At 43.4% G+C, this 21,558-nt stretch overlaps 3 protein-coding genes across 5 annotated transcripts; all 3 read right to left on the reverse strand.

Annotated features, from left to right (window-relative positions):
- Positions 1-653: 653 nt before the first annotated feature.
- Positions 654-9,526, reverse strand: LOC128889322 (5-oxoprolinase). The gene is made up of 20 exons (XM_054146863.1): positions 8,478-9,526; positions 8,230-8,415; positions 7,930-8,168; positions 7,687-7,849; positions 7,520-7,605; positions 7,108-7,309; positions 6,711-6,971; positions 6,506-6,631; positions 6,223-6,424; positions 5,802-6,154; positions 5,418-5,695; positions 5,078-5,338; positions 2,952-3,057; positions 2,707-2,874; positions 2,384-2,628; positions 2,193-2,304; positions 1,887-2,111; positions 1,614-1,795; positions 1,062-1,221; positions 654-896 (listed from the first exon to the last, which is right to left on the reverse strand). The coding sequence occupies exons 1-20, from the start codon at positions 8,640-8,642 to the stop codon at positions 756-758; spliced, it is 3,861 nt and encodes a 1,286-aa protein (XP_054002838.1). The 5' UTR covers positions 8,643-9,526; the 3' UTR covers positions 654-755.
- A 131-nt stretch (positions 9,527-9,657) lies between these two features.
- Positions 9,658-18,709, reverse strand: LOC128889331 (long-chain fatty acid transport protein 4). Of its 2 annotated transcripts, XM_054146876.1 has the most exons (14): positions 18,434-18,709; positions 12,974-13,124; positions 12,643-12,880; positions 12,327-12,555; positions 11,925-12,126; positions 11,651-11,843; positions 11,430-11,573; positions 11,092-11,229; positions 10,935-11,001; positions 10,767-10,857; positions 10,461-10,614; positions 10,336-10,391; positions 10,112-10,258; positions 9,658-10,005 (listed from the first exon to the last, which is right to left on the reverse strand). In XM_054146876.1, the coding sequence occupies exons 1-13, from the start codon at positions 18,550-18,552 to the stop codon at positions 10,160-10,162; spliced, it is 1,881 nt and encodes a 626-aa protein (XP_054002851.1). In that variant the 5' UTR covers positions 18,553-18,709; the 3' UTR covers positions 9,658-10,005; positions 10,112-10,159. The 2 variants fall into 2 exon arrangements, with proteins under 2 accessions (XP_054002851.1, XP_054002850.1); XM_054146875.1 differs by having other exon boundaries at positions 9,658-10,258.
- Positions 18,710-19,360: 651 nt separating this feature from the next.
- Positions 19,361-21,159, reverse strand: LOC128889345 (uncharacterized). 2 transcript variants are annotated; one of them, XM_054146894.1, is made up of 6 exons: positions 20,961-21,159; positions 20,807-20,856; positions 20,658-20,717; positions 20,329-20,561; positions 19,788-19,863; positions 19,361-19,521 (listed from the first exon to the last, which is right to left on the reverse strand). In XM_054146894.1, the coding sequence occupies exons 1-5, from the start codon at positions 21,024-21,026 to the stop codon at positions 19,826-19,828; spliced, it is 447 nt and encodes a 148-aa protein (XP_054002869.1). In that variant the 5' UTR covers positions 21,027-21,159; the 3' UTR covers positions 19,361-19,521; positions 19,788-19,825. The 2 variants fall into 2 exon arrangements, with proteins under 2 accessions (XP_054002869.1, XP_054002870.1); XM_054146895.1 differs by lacking the exon at positions 19,788-19,863.
- Positions 21,160-21,558: the final 399 nt, after the last annotated feature.

The raw sequence follows: 21,558 nt of genomic DNA on the forward strand, positions 1-21,558 counted from the left end.
AAATTTCTATTTGAATATACAAACCGGCTTACCGATTCAAATTTCATAAAATGTTTCATAAATCTCATTTTGTGCTTTTTCGAACCTCTCTATTTATTTACCTGACATTTTTTTATATCGATGTTCGACGAATGTACGTTTTCACCAACAAGGATTCTATTTATCTTGCGAAAATATCAGCGGTCTGAATCCAGTATTTGAGGAGATTCGAATGTTTTTGCTACTCTCTGTAGCACTAATTGCACTTGCGAGGAATTTAGGAAGCGAACCATCCCGCCCCTGGTTTATGTGAAAGCACCTGCATTTCGCGAACAATAAAAGCATCTAAGAGAAGCGTTTCGTGCCGCTGGGCAAATGGAAATGTAATCGGAAGTTTCAAGCTGTATGTGTTCACAGCGTCGCGATATTTCGGCCAGCAATTACAGCGACCGGAAATGGGACAGGAGCCATCGTGTGCCCAATGAAGCGTGCTGGCAAATCGATGTTAGTTTCGGTAAATTCGATTCACCCGTCGCTTCCTATGCATCAAGACATTTCAAAATAAATGGAAGACCAATTGAAACCGTTCGATATTCTCGTTTGATATTACGTTTAAGTTATTTGGTTATTCTGAGAAGAATTTTGAAAGGAAGGGAATGGGAAGAACCTTTCGTAGAGTTAAAAGAGACATTTATTATTCTTGTTCAACAAAACTATAGAAACATTGTGCTTTATACTCCTCTTGGTAAGTAGCATCGTTGAGTGATTGTCGACAATTAGACAGACTCTTGCGCTTTTCGGTATTCAAAGACGCTTCCACGTTCGATGAATCCTTGGGGATTTCTTTGCGCTAACGGAACCTTTACACCTGGCGGGCCGTAGCCACCACCGCCAGGAGTCTCTAGGATAAATGTATCCTATGGACAGACAGATATAATTTGTTAAATTTGTAAGCGGACTTGTTCACCCTTAGCTCTTTCCTTTAAATAATTTCAAATTATCGACTATCGGTCAGTTGCCGTTTGGCCTGGCATTTCCAGCAAAACGGTGAAAGGACGAAGTTATCCTGGCGTGGTCCTTACCCCTGGATACACTGGTACAGCAGTTTTCGGACCCAAATTGATTTTCCGACCGTCAGCTCTTCTCAAAGTGTTTCGTCCACATTGTCCAGCCGATCCTCCCGCTAAACCTGGTGGACTGTGCACCCTTCTTTCCGTTAACACAGACAGCGTCATGGGAGCCCTACAATAAAGACATATAGTCTTATAGTAAAAACACTCTTTACTAGATAACAAAGACCATAGCGTTGCAGCCGGAAGGCGCTCCCGGAGCTGGAAGCGTGGGCGGGCGGTCAAACGTGTTAATTTTTAATCAAAATAAAATCTTTGAGTGCAACCCTGAAATTTTGCGTAGTTATAGTTTTTAACTGTAGAAATCGCGTAAAGCTATTGAAGTCTAGGTTCGCCTTCGGACTGAAACGCTATGCTCTTTGTTATCTAGTAAGGAGTGTTTTTAGATACAAATTTTCGCTCCACCTTATCATTCCTGGGTTTTCGTAGCCAGCTCTCCGTCTAATAGTATCGATGTGCAATTACGAGTCGTTCTACGCAGTTTCATAATAGTCGTTTAATTACCTGAAAGTTGTTTCACGGATGACACCATCGCCACCACGGTGAGCACCAGCCCCACCACTTCCTGGACGAAGGGAAAATTTATCGAGAATAACCGGATATCGAAGTTCCAGTATCTCTGGATCGGTGATCCTCGTGTTGGTCATGTGCGTATGTACTCCTCCTCTGCCGTCCCACGTTGGACCCTTTTTAATTCCGTGGGCAATAATTTTTTTAGTACGATTATGAAATTGGATACAGAAAACAAAATTAGCGCATATCAAGGAGACATCTCACAGCTCCACTGCCGCCAGCGACAGTTTCGTAGTATCCCCATTCTTCGGTGCCCAGTGTCACGTTGTTCATGCAACCCTGGGACGCAGCACAGGCTCCGAAAGCTTGCAAAACAACGTCAACGACACGTTGAGAAGTGAGGACGTTGCCACCGACCACCGCGGCGTCTTCCGACGGATCCAGGAGAGATCCCTTGGGTATAACTATCTCGACGGGCTTCAAACAACCCTAACGGTAGGCAAAAATTACGCAGAAAGTTAAACAACAGTCGTACACGAACCTGGATTTTCTAGAAAATTTCTGATCTACCTGGTTCAGAGGAACGTCTCGGCCAACGATTGACCTCAGACAGTAAATCAACGCTGAAAGAGTGATGGCGCGAGGTGCGTTACAGTTGCCCCACACTTCGTATCCGGTACCACTTCGGTATCAATACTTCGTTAAAATTGCAGTCTTTTTCTAGCTAATTACCTGCGCGAAACAATTAAAGGATTTCTTACGTGAAGTCACAGAGCGCCTCGCCTTTCTCGATGTCGATGCTTAAAGCAAATTTAATCGGGCTTCCATCATCCAGATAGTCCACTGCGGTTGCTCTGGTACTTCCGGTTTCTGCAAGAAGCTTCCTCCCGACTGATTTCAGCATGTCCCTCACCGCGACTTCTGCATTGCGTTGAATGTGACCCATGTACGCTTGGACGACTTCGAGACTGTATATATCGATCAATTCGTTCACCAACAGCGAACCCTGTATACAAAATTGAAAAATTTGTAGGAAAACGAAAATTCGTTGCTGTTAGAGAGGACGTTGGTACCGTATAATTACTTTGTGATTAGCTGCAATCTGAGCTTTCAAATCGCTGAGATTGTCAGACAAATTCCTGGTCCCGGAGCTTCCCGGAATCAATCCTGGAGCCATTAGTTCTTCCGTCAGTTCTTTTTCGCGTAATACGCCCTTGTGTACCAATAGAAAACTCTTGAAAGTCGCTCCTTCCTGTAAGAAAGTATGATCTGTTTATGAAGACTGGTTTAAATTTTATGAAGTCGAGGACACGTTCAATGTTTCCTCACCTGAAGCAACATTGTTGAATGTGGTGGCATAGAACCAGGCGTTATGCCTCCTATATCCGCATGATGGCCTCTGCTGGCCACGAAAAAAACTGGTTTCTCCACGTCTCTGCAAAAATGTGTATTTAAAATTTGTATGCATAATAATTTTAACCGAGAAAGAAACAGCGAGCTGAATTATTATTATATAAAAAATTATTTTCAGAAAACTCGTCTTCTGCATATTGCTTATAGTGAGATTTTAGCCTAAGTAGTGCTTTCATGCGGCCATAGATAACAGAGATATTCAGGTGTTCCCATTTAATTTCCCCACCCTGAACATGCTAGAATGGAAGCGGGTGGTCAGTGAACGGAAACCTTTCCTAGTGAATGTACACCTCCACTAAAGTAATCAGTGTATGTGCATTACACGGTATTATTTGCTCACATTCACTGGTGAAACGGTACCTCCGCTTCTCATCGTTAGCGAACGTTCTAGAATATGAACACCGACGCGCAGCCGCGGTTTATCCGTTACAGTTAAAGTAACAATTGCAATTGTATTATTAAAGATTTTTCAAAGGACTGTCTTGACGATTCATTCGAAAAATGCGTCAGTTTAATCTGTTTTACGACAAACTCAGGAAGGATCGCGAGCACTCTCGATTCAATGCCGTGTCCATGGACAGAGGCAAATACCTACGGTTAATTGATAAAGTGAAAAGCGTGAAAGGAAAGAGTAGAAAAGAAGGTAACGAGTACAAGTTTTTGAAACGCTACGATGTGCTGGAAGTGAATGGAATTGACAGGTTAATATCACCTATCAAAGAACCCGGTACTATCAAATATTTCGTGTACGACGAGGAGCTCTTCGACGTTCTAAACGATGCCCATACTACAACTGGTCATGGCGGGAGAGACCGAATGATGAAGCAACTGAGAAGTAGATACCAGAATGTAACTTACAGGGACGTTCAAACCTTCCTCAATCTTTGCGAGCCGTGCCAGCAGAAGCAAAAATGTAAACATAAGAATGCGTTCGTCAAACCGATGTCGTTAGAGGAATTCAATTCTAGATGTCAAGTAGACTTAATCGACTTTCGGTCGCATCCAGACGGTGACTACAAATTTATACTACATTATCAAGACTGGTCGACGAAATTCGTTATACTTAAACCGCTCGAATCGAAAACAGCAGACGAGGTATGCGAAAATATCATCGAGATCTTCGCACTTTTTGGCCCACCGTCTGTTTTGCAATCCGACACCGGTAAAGAGTACGTCGACAAAATTATGGATAGTTTGAAAAACTTCTGGCCCAACTTGAAAATAATCCACGATAAAGAGAGAGAAGGAGAGATTCAGGACGTAGAAAACATGCTCGTTACTTGGATGCAGGCAAATAATACGCCCAACTGGAGTCAAGGTTTAAAGTTCGTTCAGATGACGAAGAATAGTTCGTTCCGCGTTGATATCAAGCGGACTCCTTACGAAGCTATGTTTGGACGCTTACCTAACCAAGAGCTACCTCGTTCTAACATCTCACATAAAACCTTCCAGCTTATAAAGTCCGAGGAAGATCTAGAAAATACGACAGAAGATATTCACGCGTTCGAAAACGATGACTATCTTCAAAGTACAACAGTTCCGAGTACTCGTATCGGTTCGCATCAGGAAGGCTCGATGACAACCGATTCGGATGTGTCGATGAAAGAACTCGAGTCGATAAAAGAAGAACCGTTCGATTCTTTTTTCATTCAAACCGAAAGAACAGACAGAATCCCTGAAAACGATCCTGGAAGTGGCGATGCCCAGTCCGTCTTGGACACGGTTGCAGAAGTACAAGACAGGTTCTGTAGATTAAAACAACCCTTAAACAAGACTGTTAGTACAAGAACAGTTGCGCCTGCTCGCTCTCTTTTTAAGTGTTCGTGCACTATGAAATGCGAGGGTCTGAAGTGTAAATGCAAGAGGAATGGCACTTCGTGTACGTCGAAATGTCATAACTCTTCATCCTGCCGAAATAAATGAAAGCTTAAAAGATTTAATTATAAGATTTTTTTACCGTAATCGTTAGTAAATCTCTGTTACCCTTACTTTTACTCTTAACGAAATTTACTATCAGTTATTAAAGAAGGAGAAATAAGTACTTGTAGAATACAGGAGTTATGACAGTGAGATCCGGAAGATGCGAGCCGCCAGCCGAAGGATGATTCGCGAGGATCACGTCGCCCCGCGTGAATTCACCCTTGAAGACTTTCATTTGATATTGCACGGTCTCCTGCATAGCACCCAGATGTACGGGTATATGGGGCGCGTTGGAGACCAGCCCTCCGTCAGGACCGAAAACCGCGCAGGAGAAGTCCAAACGTTCCTTTATGTTCGTGGAGATGGAGGTTCTCTGAAGGATCCTTCGATAAGGAGGGTTCCCAATTTATGATACTCTCTGATTCGCAAGGTTCTCGTAAATGCATCTTATCGCTAATCTACCTGCCCATTTGTTCGGCGATACTCATGAAACGATGGGAGAAAATGCTGAGTTGAATGGCGTCCAACTCGGTCGTAACCTCTGTCTTCAGACCTTGACCGATCGTAATTTTCACGTCGCCGCGAGAAGTGATCGATGCTGTGCAGTCGGGCTCAATCAGGAGGGTGCTCAGGCTGTCCATTATAATAGCTGGTCCGTGTATCGCGTGTCCAGCCGACAGACGTTCCAATTTATACACTTTGGTTTCTAAATAACCATTTTCGAAGTACACCATAGTGGTCTGAAATGAATCAAGATGACGGGGAATAAATATTTGCAGCCTTTTTCAAGCTTCAAAAAATAGGAAAAAGTTCATCATTGGTAATAATTTTTTCCTGTTCGCTTGCCTTCTCCATCTTCGGAGGCTCGTTAGACGATGATAGAACCGAGTCTTCCTCCACGTCGGTTTTGCCCACTCCTCGCACCCTCAAGTCGTTCACCAGAATCTTTCGATTCGGCATAGTGAAACCGAATTCCATCTGATACCTTTCCAGGAACGGAGTAAGAAAATCGCCGTGTCGCGTGCCATCGGCGCTCCTTTGGCTCGGAGTGCACATCAGGGCACAGTCTGTCCCTTGATAACGTAGATGTAAAAATGGTTCCGTGATTATGCGAGCGTCCGTGAATCCTTGCGCGGACAGCTTCCCTCGGACCTTCTTCTCGAGGATGTTCAGACGTTCATCCAAGCGTGCGAATGATTCTAGACAGTTCGATCGTTTTAAAATATTCGAGATTAGTGTCTTTTTTGATCTCTTCAAGGAAACGTACCTTTCTCGTACACTTCCGCACTGGGTTCCTGAGCTTCTTCTACGACGTCTGCCAACGCCATTCCATAGGCCGACAAGATTCCCGCGTATTTGTGAACGAAAACAGTTCCCATGCCCAGCGAGCGTGCAATAGCACACGCGTGTTGCCCTCCCGCGCCTCCAAAACACGCCAACACGTGGCGAGACGTGTCGTAGCCTTTTGCCTGTTGCGATACAATGATAGAGTATTATTTCAGAGAACTAATTTTGTACGAGAACACGCAGAAATTAAGTAGAAATGATACCTGCGTCAAAGCACGTATTGGTCGACACATTGTTTCGTTGGCAACTCTGACGAATCCCATCGCCACTTCCTCGATCGTCATCTTGCCTTTCGACTTGTGATCCTCATTCGCTAGAAATTCGTTTATCTATAAACCAGAGTTTCGATAACATTAAGACTCGCTTCCGACAGCTTAATTAAAAGACAATCGATCGCCATGTACATACTTGATCTGTAAGCTTCTGGAATGACTCCATCGTACGCGATTTGTCCAAGGGCTCGTTTTCATTGGGGCCAAAAATTTTTGGAAAGTATTCAGGCAGCAGCCTTCCCAGAGCAAGGTTCGCATCGGTGACTGCTAGAGGACCGTTTTTCTTGTAGCACGCGGGTCCCGGATGGGCTCCTGCGCTCTCAGGTCCTACCTCGAAGAGACCCGACCTGAAGAAAAGCATGGATCCACCTCCTGCCGCAACTGTGTTCACGTCCAACTTCAACCCAGTTTCGTTACGTTTGAGAACATCGAACCATCGGCCCCCGTTTTGATCAACACTGAATTTATTTGGTCGACGGGAGATATTTCTGATTGAATTTTCTATGAAATTGTTTGTTGAAGAGTTGGAGTACCTGCGCAGCTTGAATCGTGACGCCTGCTGTAGTGCTTTCGTACACGTGCTCGTAGCTGCCCCCATAGCGGCTGACGTCGGTCGAGGTTCCACCCATGTCGAATCCAATCACGGGTAGATTGGTTTCCTTGCCATAAGTGGTCATCGCGTAACCAACAACACCGCCAGCTGGACCGGAGAGGATAGCTCGTGATCCGTTAAACCTATACGAAAAGACGCATTGAACTGATTGTTCTTCGATTCCATTGAAATCACAGTGTCTCTATTGCCGCCATTTCATCGGTGGTTATCGATGACAAGGTACACGTCGATGACTGTATACGTTGGTGAACGGGCAACGTGAAATACTAGTGATTCTCAGCGATTTCAATGCGTGCCATTGTTGGTTGCTGTTCTATTCAGTTTGCACTCACGAATTCATTGGAGTTAATCCACCGTCGCTTTGCATGAATAGTACGTTCACGTTTTTCAATTCGTCTTTGAATCCTGAGGAAAAGCCCTGAAACACAGTTACCGATTCGAAACACAGCGGCGCGTTATTCTACGGACACGACAGAATTATTGTCTAAATGGTATATACATGTAGGTACTGCTTGATGTGGGGCGTCAGGTACGCGTCAGCGCACGCAGTAAAGCCTCTAGGGACGATTCTCGTCATGGGCATGACTTCGTGAGAAAGGGACACCTGCGCAAACCCGGCTAGCCTTGCCAATTCGCCGACTCTGATTTCCTGTTCAGCGAACCTAAATTTAATGAACATGGAGTAAACAATAGCGTTGACACACTTTGGAAAATTTGGGAATCGATTTCCGCGATGACTGACATGTAACTGTGGGCTAGAACCACCGACAAACTCTCTATTCCGCATTGCCTTAGCTCCTCCAGGTCCTTCTTCAATCTTTCCTCGTCGAGTTCCTGCGTGACGAACAAATCCTCGCCCGTGGAACCCTTTACCTTTCGCCACTGTTTGGTGTCCAAGCGACACTTATCGGGCGAAGCAGGTATCGCTCTGCACCCGACTTCCACCACTTTCTTGTACAAGACCTCTGGCGTGACTACTTGCTGAAAAAAGAAACGTTGCTTCATAAAGCGGCTTTTTTCATTGCTTGGTTTAAATACCAACCAAGTCGAATATATTTGGCCGAGCTTGATTGCCTATGAAAAGAAGATCCCTGAAGCCTTCGTTTATAAGCAGAGCCATTTTCGCGCCTTTTCTCTCCAGGAGCGCGTTCGTGGCAACCGTCGTTCCCATTCGAATCCATGAGATCGTCGAAGCGTCTATCTGTCCATCGATATTTCGTCCTGTTTCCTGAAATTAAATAGAAACAAATGAATAAACATAAACAAACACAAACGGTTAAATAAAAATACCTGCTCGAGAATTCTACGAATCCCTTCGCGCGGAGCATCGTCGTAGTTGGCGGGATCCACCGACAGCAATTTCATCACTCGAACTTTGCCGCCTGGACATCTGGCGTACACGTCAGTAAACGTGCCACCGCGATCTATAGCAAACTCGAACTTCCCGTCGGTCATTTTTCCACGCTACTTGGTAGACGATCGAGTGCCTAAAGAGCTACGGAACTCACGCGCGCGTGCAACTGTTTCACGGGAGAGACGAAAATTTTCCAGATCGGTTGAATTCGGTGCACGATAACACGTTCGATAAGATTTCAAGCCCGAAGGATTTGAAGAGTGTAAATATAACAACGCGAGAGCAAACAGAGTGATCGGTATACACCGCACGATGTTCGATCGATAGATCGGTGCTTCTTCTGTCGTTGAGAGTTAATTTAACGAGATCCAATCGATTACAATCGAAACGAACCGTGCTCGCTCGGTCAATTCGAGTAGTTTATATCAATTATATCCGCGCGTTCCCATCGTGGATGACACATCGTGTTTATTTTGAGAAACAAAGATTTCGTTTGCCGTTCGGCAACGTCACGCACTCGATAGCAGCACTGTAGCGAGTGTTTTTCCATTTCCATGTCGCGACAAGTGCTATCTAATCAACGTGGAACGACCCATTGTGGCGTAACAAGCCCCTGAGGGATTGTTTACGTTTATATTTTTGGAAACCGGTTTTACCGCAAATCGCGATTCAATAGAACTGTCGGACTATAATTTCGTCAAGCGTTCACAAAGAATTCGAACGGTTTGTTATCCATCGGAACCATTGCTGCATTTGATAAAGAATATTTTCTGTATCGAACCGATAGTTTTATCATCGTTGTGTCGGTCTGGTAACGACGATGATCACTAGACTCGGCACACTGGGCACGAACGAGATCTGATTTTATCGTCGTATATTGCCAAAAGTTGTACAGTAGCTATAAAATATTTCTTATATCGAATCGTGACTTCGATCATCGAATACAGCTTCCACGAAACGTTTAGATTGGATAGCGAAACGTCGTTAATACCGCTATAACGAACGGGGTCACTGGACTCCGGAGACTGCGCACAAACTGTGTTTTTGTTTCATCGTAGTCGATACTGGGTGACCGAAATGTAAGGTTCTCCGAAAGGATAGCCTGGCTTGAATTGGTTTTTCTTAACAGAGAACAATTTATTAAACTATAACGAGAACTTTCATTTTACAGCGTTACTTTACAGTAGTTGGTGCATATCACTTCTGCTTACAAAATATTTTGAAGTCTTATTCTCTAGGAATCTGTCTTCCACAGTATATCTACACCCGCATCTAAGGAATTTTCCTCGGTAATTTTATCAATGTGCGTTCCTTAAACCTATACTCCATAGTTTATCCCGGTACTTGGAATCGCTGAGCGCCAAGTACAAAATTCGTAGAAAAAACATAAATGTATAACGTAAATATATAGATATAAATGGTCTACGGATTAATCCTAAACAAAAAGTGGGATATCGTAGAATCCTGTAAATATTCGTAAAAACGAAAGATCAATTGAACGTTTTCCGTTTTGGTAGAATTTCTCAGTCCGCTCCATAAATAAATAGAAATTGTACAAAACATGAATTACCCTATTTCTGTTTAAAACATTTCCTACAAAAAGTTCGGCACATCGATTTTATAGTGGAACCTTTCCCTCGATGATGTCGTTGTACAACTGCTCCGTCAGTCTGACGTAGACACCCGACTTTTCGAGGAAATAAACTGGGTCCGTGATCTGCAATCAGAATTGTTAATTTATTCGCTTTAAAATACGCGTAAATCGAAAGAAATGTAAGCAAAATAACGCGTTACCGTTTTAATATTATAGCCTTCTTGCTGGAGATTCCTCTTCTTCAGCTTAAACGTACCTAGGGTAACAAACATCCTCGTTTACCGGATCTAGACATATTCGAAACATAGATGATTGAAAAACTTGCCAGTTATCGGCAGCTCTGATACAACTCGGACGAAAAGAGGCCTAGCGTACGATGGTAGCAACTTCTTCACAGCTTCCGCCATTTCATCGATGTTGAGGGTATTATTTGGATCGTAAATAGCAACCATTCCGGCTTTGCCTTCGACTTTGGGTATCTATCGACGTCACAGAGTGTACAGGAATAATTTGTTCGCTATAGAATTAACTATTTTTTATATCATAACATCAGGACGATATTTAAAATCGGCACTCGTCCAAAATATTTTCGTCTCTTACAAAATATCGTTCGTCTCTAACTATCAATTACCTCGACACCGTAAACGGCTGCATCTTTCAAACCGATCGCATTGCTGATGACGGCCTCCACTTCGCAAGTGGCAACGTTCTCGCCGCGCCACCTACGACGGTAATTATAAAAATGAAATGATCGTTGACGAAAGGAATATCGAGGTATTAAAAAGACCGAAAGACTTGCCTGAAGGTGTCACCGGTCCTGTCTCTGAAGTAGAAGTAGCCGAGCTCATCCATAACCAAAATATCACCTGTTCGAAAAACGCGTTTTAATCATGGCGCGGATGTTTTCTCGCGGTTGTCGTACAAATAGACCGTTTTTGTTTTAACGAATCACCGACCAGAATTGAAGACGCGGTCGCCCTTCTTGAACACGTTGCGGAGGATCTTCTGCTCGGACGCTTTGCTGTCCACGTACCCGATGAAATCGTTCACTACCTTCTTCGAGTTTATCTTCCCCACGAAAACTCCCGGTTCACCTAAAAAAAAGAAAACGTACGGTAATAACAGCGAATACCGTCCTGGACGAAACGTCTATATTCGCCGAGAGACACAATACGTTCTCTCACTCGTAACGCGATAGGAAGTCTCCAGAATCAACGAGACGAACTATTCAAACATTACCCAACCTCGATAACATCGTCCAGCGTAACTTGTCGCACACTCTCGGTAAACTTACCAGGTTTACACCGTACACATAAACCATCCGGTCCTCTCACCGGTTCCCCGGTCTCCTCGTCAACCTTCAATAGACCTACAGGATAAAAAGAACCTGCGTACAACGGCACGAACCCCACGGCGCCAATTGTATTGTCGATGTTGACTGAAATGAAACGAGAAGAAATAATTGACTCCTTCGAATTCACGATCGAGGCATGTAAGCGAATTCTGTCGAGTTACCAAGGTTCGAGTTCCCTTCAGTGGCGCCGTAAAATTCGCCAATTTGCGGCACGCCGAATCTGTCCACGAATTTTTTCCAGATGTTCGGCCTTAGACCGTTTCCGTACATCAGTCGCACTTTGTGCTTGGTATCGCAAGGCCCTGGCGGAACGGCCAACAGATATCGACAGAGTTCGCCGATATATTGAGCGATCTACGATTGAAAATTTCAAAAGTCTTGGTCAGGCGTTGTGCGTCGTTCAAGTGCGATCGGCAACGCATTCGGATAACTTACCGTGCATTCGTAATGGACACAGTCCGGCCAAAATTTGGAAGCGCTGAAACGTTTACGAAGTACGACAGTGGCACCATTCAACAAAGCCTGGCCTACTCCGAGCACTCCTCCCGCCGAGTGATAAAGCGGCAGCGAATCGTAAATGCGATCCGTAGGTCGCACGTTTAACATCGAGTAAACGCCGCAAGACATCAGCATAAATCTGAAAACGCAATCCATTAACCATCGATGTTTCTACTGTAGAAAATGTCTCCAAGTATAATTTAGATTTTTTTACGCGGACACAATCACGAGTCGTAAAGTGTAAAACGATACGTGAACTTGTAATCTCTGTTATAAATTTAAGAGAAGATATAAAAGTATTCGATAAAAATTGGAAATGCATGTTTTGAAGTTCCCCACCTCAGGTTGGTGATAACGGCCGCCTTCGGCACCCCAGTGGTGCCCGACGTGTAGATGTAAATCAATTTGTCACGTGGACCAAGAGCAAGGTCGTCGACGAGAGGTGTCGGATCGATGCTGCGGATTTCCGTATTCAGATCGGTCGCTCTCTCCAAACGCTGCGTCTCCGACAAGTCCGACCACTGATACAGAGGCAAGTCCGAGATTTTCTCCCTTATATCACCAATCACTGCAGAAAAAGACATTATACGCCTCGGAGCTTATTTCGCGCTCTCCAGGTAGCACAAAACATCAAGAAAATAGAATTGAACGTTACCATTTTTGTATTCCGACCCAAATATTACGGCCTTGCAATTAGCCGCCTTCAAGCTGTGTACCAGAACATCCTGGCGCAGATTCGTGTTGATGAGCGCACCCACGAAGCCAACCTTGCTAAGACCCAGCCATATCCCTACGTACTCGGGACAACTGTCCATTATCAATGCGACACTGTCCCCGCGAGACAAGGATTTTGTGCGGAAGTAACGTCCCACGCGATTGCTGTATTCCTCCATCTGTGTTAGATTCGAGAACCGAAACACGGTATGTAGTACCTGCTTCGAGGGTATCAGAATCGAGGATATCAGAAACGAATGTTAACGACTTACATCCCGGAAGGTCCATTCCTTGTCCTCGAATATGAAAGCAATTTTGTCGGGGTGAGATGTGGCGATATTGGTGAACACCTTCGACACCGTCCACCCTCGCGATTCCCACCACCATAACACCATATTCACTCGAATGAATCTGTAGACACCCCTGTTACGACAGAAAACGTCTATTCAACCCTTTTCTCCCATCGTTGTTTTACATATATATATTTCTCGACAACTATTTAGCAATTATAACGAAGCGTGACGCGACTCCGCGTTTCACCCTACGTCAAACCCTCCACTGTCCGAGGGCTGGTTAACGATCGCGCTTATCGGGTAATTCGTCGAGGAGAATTAACATCGATTCGAATAGGTTTGATTCGATGTATTCCGCGCGGCACGTTTATGGGAAAGGGATCAGTCGGAAAAGGATTGAATGAAACGATTAGTTGGGAAGCGAATAGAGGTACGACCGATGAAAATCTCGAGCATGTTGCCCGAGTCGATAGTAACTCCTCCCTTCTCCTTGCCACACTCCCCTAATGTCACATCGTTTCCTTTCGGAATCAATTGGTTAATATCGCGGCCCGACACGCGCGTGACACGTATCACACGAGCGCAACCTTTCCGTCATTGCTCCTTTGACACTTGTCTGATTGCGACACTATTAGCCGAAGACGTTTGAAAATTTTCGTCAACCGCAAACGGACGTTTCAAAATTGCGAATACTCGCTACGGTTTGTGGTAAGCCTGCGTGTAAGCTCCGACTTGAATGGTGAACAAATTGTCAGGAATATCGATGAAGGGCTTGTATATCATTCATCGAATGAGACGAGTGGTTTTGTTGAAAGGACAAAGAAACGATAGAAATCTGCCCAGTTACACTTAATTCGAACGTCTCCCCTCTCGCGTACCGTCTTCTGAAAGATTACGTTTCTCTTCACCTTCGCCCTATGAATCATGGGGGAAGTAAATGTTGCCGTCTCGGACGATTACGCCTTTGTCAAAGCTCTCGTATCGCGGTGAACATACGACACCAGTGGTCGGACCCTAGCAGTGCTTCCACGGTGATTAAATGAAATCAAATAAAATAATGAAGCACGCTGCGTGCCAGGAGACACGAGGATAACCTGCAACTGTGGTTCGTCGCTCGCGGTTTCGTTGCGATACGTTAACCCCCGTGGCGTTGGTTCGTTAACACCTGTGTAAATCGGGAACTGGTACTCGTTAGTGCTCGCGAAATTCTCGATGCACCTGTATACATCATACAACCATCCCTCGAAACAAGTTCTGCCTGAAAAAACTTTCCTATTTCTAAAAATAAAAGAATTACTCATCTAGCTATATGTAAATGCCACGCGGCCTCTATGCTGAAAGCAATTACTGGGATCACGGTTCGAATAACAAAAACGAAAGAAATACCGTGCAATAAGAATACTTCCACTAAGCGCCTACCGTATCGACAGCATGTCTGAGACTTTGAAGCACGCTACGAATCGTGTCACTGAACAATAAGTGGTTCGAGCAGCTGCATGTTTAATTATCTCGAACAGTGTAATTGCCTTTTCCACGATAAATCATTTCCTAAGACACTATCACAGTATTCCGTTTCCTTGTTTTTATGTGTTCAAGCCAGACGTTACATGTATACGACAATTAATTGTACGTAACATAACATAAATAACGTGTCTCTTTGTTGCCTGTACGAAAAGAACCCGATATCGTTAACAATTTTCTTAAAAGTAATATTTGAACGCCGATTAGATATTTGGCTTAAATAGTTGTCAATCGTAGAGTTTATGCTTTGTTTAATTCGCATTAAGCCCCCGTAATGGGGGAAAAATTCTCAAGACAAAAAAAAAAAAATGTGGTCTTGTAGGAAACTGCACTGTATACAGTAAACACGGCGCAGGGCAAATGAGACGTTTACTCTTCGAGTCGCGATAGACCAACGCTTAATGGAATGTAAACGTTGGTATCCATCACTCGTTCACGAACAAGGACGCACGTTCAAGTGTTTATTCTTCGCATCGAGAGAGAATTTTGCAAATAACGATCACGCACGTTACGAGTTTTGCTTGCAACGCGGACAGTGATTATTAGTTCGCGATTACTTCTTGTGGGAGTCCTAAAACGAGAAAGGTGAGGCGCCGAGGATTCGAACCCACGATCCTCGGATCCACAGTCGAACGCGTTACCTACACGACCAGTCCCATAGCCTACGGTTCGTGCTCTCATTGAACTCCGTATACTTCGACTATGGAGGGACGAGACTCTTTTTCTACAGAGAAAAAATGAGAACGATGATGACACATTACCACAAAATACTTAAGAATAATACACCACCGTAATCATAAATAAGTGATTTATTCTTCATTGAACATAATTACTGATTTTTCATTAATCGTCATTTTTAACATTGATTCGTTCAATGTTGCGATAATTCGTTTCGTGAAGCAGCCGTCCTGTAATTGATTCCTGACGAGCCTCAGTCGTGGAACAAGGAAACGGAGCATTTTCATATGAACGGCATTGATTAAATTCCCCTCTGACGACCAGCAATAAATCTTCCTTCCCGACGAAGCTCAATTGTCGAACCAAAAGAAACAAGCAACGTATGGCAATCGATACCGGAGCATATTCCATCATTTCAACTAGCATGCCGTGACAAATGTCCGAACAATTTAATTATCCGCGCAGGAATGTTTCTGAAACATCGTCGTTGAGTGGAGACACGTGAAGTACATCGGTTCATTGCTCCAAAGTCTGTCTTCTTATTCTGCTTTTATTGATCCGATTCGTTTCGTATCGATTCCATTGTTTTCGAGGTTAGTGACAGCATATAGATACGTACTCGTGTTTCGCATATACTCTTTCTTTACTTTGAATAAAACCTAAACGATAGGAAAAGAAATTCTTTTAATCCGTTCAGTGTTCTCGTTCGGCATCCGTTGTTCCCATAAAATTCTGCCCAACTCTGGTTCTCGAGTATAATTGCGGGATCAACATCAATATCATTGAAGAAACTGTTTAAATTCCATGCACTTCATATTGGCTGTACAATGGTCGTGTCGCAGCTGCACAATGCACGAGATGCATCCGCCGACGAATGTGTGCAGGCTGATAGCCGAACAAATACACGCGGACGATGTATACTGGCACGGTGTATCAATTAAGGCTATTGATACCCGAGATGCCAGGGAAGACGAAATTTTCTCCGGGGTGTCCTTAAGGGAAGATGGACGAAATTTAATTTGAATATTTCATTGAACGTTGATCGATATTTTTATCGCGCTGTCCGTCACCGTCTCGCGTAGCGGTCCATTCCAAAGATTTTCGATACCGTTGTGTACTATTTACGCGGACTTTGGATGCACTTTATTTCGTCTCGACTAAGGACATTTTTACTAATTTACTCGTGTCTAAAGTTCGAACGTAAAACTAAAATTCTAATGTTTACAGTCATAGGTCAACAGTAATTACTCTTCCAGTAACGACATAATAAAAACATGTTACAGATTTAATGTGGACATTTTTATGTTCTACGAAGCAGCAGAACTGGTTATTTATACCTCGAAAAAAATTATTTTTACTACCCATAAAACTAGTACGTACAATACATTACCAAGTATTTTACAGCAAAGAAGACATTGTAAAAGAGGAGTAATAGTGTAGTATTTGCATTTGTTCGACGGAGATTGATTTACAGAACTTACGTTCCATAAGAAATCATGTTCGTAAAATCAATGTCAAACATCTGGCTACTTCTGTGAATTATGTAACGTTTACCAACAATTAGTTACCTACGTCTCGCAGGAGACGCGTTCGATTTCCTTCGAACCGTGCGCATATGATTGGCGTCGACTAAACCGAACCGATATCCGCGTCGATGTGACTCAACCATCTACATATTTATTTCAATCGATCGAGACGTTCGTCTAAACGGCCATTGATCGATGAGGGGTGGACCTGATCACGCATCGTCTTGGACGATGGACTCTCGATTCCGATTCACTGTGCAAAGTCGAGTAAAACGCGGTTTTCAGAAGAAGCAGATGATTTTTAAAGTGATATCGCCAAGAAATAATTTCCGGGAAAGGAATTTTAAACGGCCTTTAAGACAGACATCTTTGAATATTTTTCTGCCTAAAGCAAAGTCGTTTCATGCATTTTTAACGTTTTAACCATTGTATACTCTTAAAAGTAAACACACGATTAAGTGACCACGTTTATTGTAGGTAGCTGTATATCATGAAAAGAATTATCTATGATCAAACAATGTACATGGATATTTTTGCTGTTGAAATAATTTTACCTAATAATGATTCATTTACAACAAACAATGATTCCTTTGTTGGTTCCTTTACTTTGATTTTTAGAAGATTCGATATTTCTAATTGTTCCGAACCGCTCGAAATAGGTGGAAGGAGAGGCAGCTGATCGAATAAGGTAATGGTCATGTCGTATACAAACTAAACACTTCATGTATAGCTTCTGGAATACAGAAGTCCGTACATTTGAAGTGGAACTTGAAGTAAATAAAAATCATTTCGTGTAAGACTGAACAGAAAAAGAAGGTCACGAGAATCTGTTTAAATTTCTATAAGCATGCCTGTAAACGCGTGTCATGCATCACGAGAGACAAAAATCGCTCGTTCTCTCGTCAATTTTTATTCAATGTTTCATTTACGCCGCTTCTTTGGACGTTCGCTATCTTAAACTCGTGTAAACACGTGGTTCTCCGCGCATTAGCATTACACGTAGCAACAGACCTCGTTGTCAGAAAATTTACGTATACACCTGTTTCTCTATCGGCCTGGATGTTGTGCGTAATTTGATCAAAACCAAACCTTTGATAAAAATATTCATTTCTTCAACCAGTGTTTTTGGAAAAGATTATCAATGGCATTAAGGAACATGTTTTTTCTCATTTCTGAAAGTTGATTTTTACTCTTTCTCGTTTTATTTACGAACGTCAAACCTATCGTTTCACTGGCAAAACAAAATTATCTCTCAAGATTGCTATCGACTGGCGTTTATAATTTCTGATAGCCACCACTCGGTGAGACTTAACCCTTTCGCAGTTAAGAGAAGTACAAGTACGACCACTAAATTCATTTACTGCGATACATTCGCTGTTTTACTAAACCGTTGTGAGAGTAGGTCTCTTGTTAGCAACCGTATTCGAATATCGGTAGCGATTTCCATATAGTCGTGATTTTATTTTATTCGGTCTGGATAATAGCCTATCACACAAACAGAAAACTAATTTTTATAATAGGTAGTAGTGTGTCTGTGGGTCCACGCAACTCGTGCATCTCGATTAACTCCCAACGTGCGCATTAAAGAAACATTTTATGCAAAAGCTGCACGATTCTAAATTTGGAGCGCGCCGCAGCGGAACGATCGGTACGAATCGAAAGTACCATCTGGTTCGAAGGAAGATTCCACAAAGGTTCGTTTCGAGATACTCACAGCACATCTCTAGGTAAGGTCTTGTAGAGAGCGCAAATGACGCGTCGGCGGTTTCCGGTGAGCAAATAGGCACCGATAAATACGGTCAAAGCCGCGATCACCACTTCGTGCGCTCCCATGGCTCCGCGAGAGACGTACGCGCACTGATCAATCTATCGGCGCGCTATCGATCGTTTACACGGCGACGCAGAAGATCGTTGCTCGACGAAGGGAAACCCCACCGACGATAAGATCGAATTCGTTCGCCGTGCGCTGAAAGTTCGAGCACACCGAGCCACAACCGTACGACGACTGAACGAACGCGTGCATCCGCACGGTTATCCTTTGGCTCGCGTGTACGTGTGTAAGTACAAGCGTACTCGTGTCGTCTCCGTGGAACGTACAAGTGATCGTCATTGATATCCATTGGCGTAGCCCGCGCAAATTTCTTGGAGAGGATTGTTGGAAATTTGAATTTTATTTAGTATCACATTAAGAATTAAACGAGCTTCAAAGGTTCGCTAAGACGATCGACAGCACTGCCCGCGAGCATAGGTTATTAACATAAACTCTTATCGATATTTTTATGGAGCGCGAACTTTGCGCATTCAACCGCTGTCAAGCGCAGTGCAATTTTGCTTTTGGCAAGAACTTGCACGCACGCGTTCTTTGGCCTACAATATTCACTGACTTTTACTGATAAAGCTGATTAAATCTCGCGCAGTCGTGGCTTTTCGATCGACGCGATGTTCGTACAAATTTACAGCTCAACGGAGAATTAACTAACACGGATACGAAGAATGTAGATAAGATCGCGAACAGTCGAGGCGATTGTAAATAATTGGAATACGTCGTATATTAATAAATTGGTTAAAAAAGGAATATAGACGAACAATCGTGACGATATCGTTAGAGTCAGGTGGAGGAAGGTGACGCAGAGACCGCGGAGCGATTAAAAATAATAAGATATGTATTTATATAAACGTACGATTATAATACACGTATATACTCCATGAAAGACAGGTACAAATATACAACGTAGGTTCGTAAAGAATTGGATTTCAGTCTGGAAGGAGCTCTCGGTCACGAGTATTTCACGACGATGGATACTGAAAAATAAAACGCCAGTGATACGTATACGTAGTTTACGTGTCCGTTGATTGGGGAAAAAAGAATGGAAGCGAGACTGGGCACGTCGAGGGAGCATGAAAAGCGATAGAGAATGAAAGGAGATGCGCGTTTCAATAAAATCCTCGTACGATGAAAGGAAATTTCGCGCCGACTTGGTTGACTTCGTCGCCTGGGTGATAATTTCAGATGAAGAAAAAAGCTAACGAAACGGAGTAAATTATATTAGTGAAGAACTAGTGAATACCTGATATCGAACGATCGAAGCTCGCTAGACCGTGTTCGCTATCTGAGTACCAGGTAAAGCACCATGATGTCCAGAACTGAAAACGATACGCGTCGATCTGACTACGTGTGCTGCGTTAAAACGATCTTCAAATGACGACAAATGATTTGCAACGAAAAACAGAATTGTCCAGAGAATAAAAGAGAAAGTTTAGAGGGAAACAAAAGAACGGCGTGTGGTGAGCACAGACGTCAACCGAGTGCTTTGAACCGGAAATGCTCGATTTTGAATTAATATAAAAATCCTACTATTGTCAAATGTTGAACCGATTACAAATGCAACAAAGTTTCTCGACTACTCCTTTGTGTAAATTATAGCCTCTGTAATTGTAAAGCTCAATTTAGCTGGCCCATCTCGCGTTAGGACTTATCTTTTACCCAGAAATAATATTTGCCGTATCGGGCATTCCTGCTCCAAAGCAGAAGTGCGATAAGAGGAATTCTGTTAACAATATGCATACACTCATGCATGCTCAAGCTGACGCTCGAGTTTACTTATGTACCGATGATGCAGACGACGACCGTCACCGTGATGGCGACGAGAATGATTCTCGTCTTGAAGTTCTGAAGCCACGCTCGTTGCTGGGCCCTCTTCGCAGCCGCCCTGAACTCACCCCCGACCATGGACAAGCGATCGCTGGCTTCCTGAAGATCCTCCAGCCTCTCGCCCCGCTCCATCACCTTCTGAACGTTATCGCGCATCACTTCCGTTACCTCGTGGATTTGCAATCGAACGCTTGAATCCATAAACGTACATATTTACGACCAGGAATCATAATCTTATATATTTCTAACGTCGGGTGTAAAACAGAGAAGCGGAAGTCACAGTTACCTGTCCATTTTTCCATCCGTTTTGGACGTGTTCGTCTCCGTCGTGGATGTACTAGGTTGGCTGAAAAAAGAAAAAGAAGAAATATTAATACATATAGTAATAGATTTATATTAAATCTGTATTTGTAACGCTCGCGTAAATTAACTCACTTGAACAGCATGTTTTCATCAGGATCGCTATCGTGCTCCAGCAGCAACTCCTAAAGCAATGCGAATCGATTCAAAATTCCCGCCACGCAGCGAGATCTCGACGCAGCGCGCATCGATGTCATGGCGAACGTAAACGCAAGCAACGAACACTCACTTTTTCGTCCTTCGCAGCGGTTTGTATGTCCTCCCTGGACAAATTCCATTTGCTAGCAGCCGACATTTTCCCACTTAGGTATCCTGTCACCTGTGCTGCGTAAAACGAGTGATTAATTCCGCCGCGAAACGGACAGATCTCACGGTCACCGCTTCTAGCACCCGGATACTACAATCAAGACGTAGCCATTTTATCGTTATGTGCGTGGATGTACGTGGATGTACGGCGATCCTTTAATAAATTCCCCTTCTTCTTTTCAAAGCTCTAGATGGCGTTATTCAAATTAGCGCGCAGCGCTTTGGTCAATTTAAATTAACGAAAGCCTAAAGTCACTGCCAAGGGTACAGAAATTTTAGATTAAACCCAGTTTTCTTAGACTGTGATAAATTTTAATCGATTTGAACTCTACGAGGGGAATAATGACTCACAATAGGAGTAATATTAATGTTAAAACTAGTAAGTAAATATTAGACGTTGAATACAGGACCTCCATGTATTTCGCAAGCAATGATAACAAGAATTGTGAAATACTTTTACTTCTCGCGGCTATAATACTGTATATCTATATGTATAAAAAGATGAAATGTGGCGCACATCA

Source organism: Hylaeus anthracinus, unplaced genomic scaffold, assembly GCF_026225885.1.
Source record: "Hylaeus anthracinus isolate JK02 unplaced genomic scaffold, UHH_iyHylAnth1.0_haploid 11997, whole genome shotgun sequence".
In the NCBI taxonomy this organism is placed as follows: domain Eukaryota; kingdom Metazoa; phylum Arthropoda; class Insecta; order Hymenoptera; family Colletidae; genus Hylaeus; species Hylaeus anthracinus.

What these genes read in the sequence shown, in the direction of transcription:
- LOC128889345 (XM_054146894.1), bottom strand. Translation starts at nt 21,026, where the DNA reads ATGTCGGCTGCTAGCAAATGGAATTTGTCCAGGGAGGACATACAAACC. An exon ending in GATGAAAACATGCTGTTCAA is followed by an intron (nt 20,718 to 20,806) that starts GTGAGTTAATTT and finishes TTCTTTTTTCAG; the next exon opens with CCAACCTAGTACATCCACGA. An exon ending in GGTCGTCGTCTGCATCATCG is followed by an intron (nt 19,864 to 20,328) that starts GTACATAAGTAA and finishes TATCGTTTTCAG; the next exon opens with TTCTGGACATCATGGTGCTT.
- LOC128889322 (XM_054146863.1), bottom strand. Translation starts at nt 8,642, where the DNA reads ATGACCGACGGGAAGTTCGAGTTTGCTATAGATCGCGGTGGCACGTTT. An exon ending in AGCCTCCGAAGATGGAGAAG is followed by an intron (nt 5,696 to 5,801) that starts GCAAGCGAACAG and finishes GATTCATTTCAG; the next exon opens with ACCACTATGGTGTACTTCGA. An exon ending in ATCGCCGAACAAATGGGCAG is followed by an intron (nt 5,339 to 5,417) that starts GTAGATTAGCGA and finishes TCCTTATCGAAG; the next exon opens with GATCCTTCAGAGAACCTCCA.
- LOC128889331 (XM_054146876.1), bottom strand. Translation starts at nt 18,552, where the DNA reads ATGGGAGCGCACGAAGTGGTGATCGCGGCTTTGACCGTATTTATCGGT. An exon ending in TGGGTCGGAATACAAAAATG is followed by an intron (nt 12,556 to 12,642) that starts GTAACGTTCAAT and finishes CTTTTTCTGCAG; the next exon opens with TGATTGGTGATATAAGGGAG. An exon ending in AGGACCGGTGACACCTTCAG is followed by an intron (nt 10,858 to 10,934) that starts GCAAGTCTTTCG and finishes TTACCGTCGTAG; the next exon opens with GTGGCGCGGCGAGAACGTTG.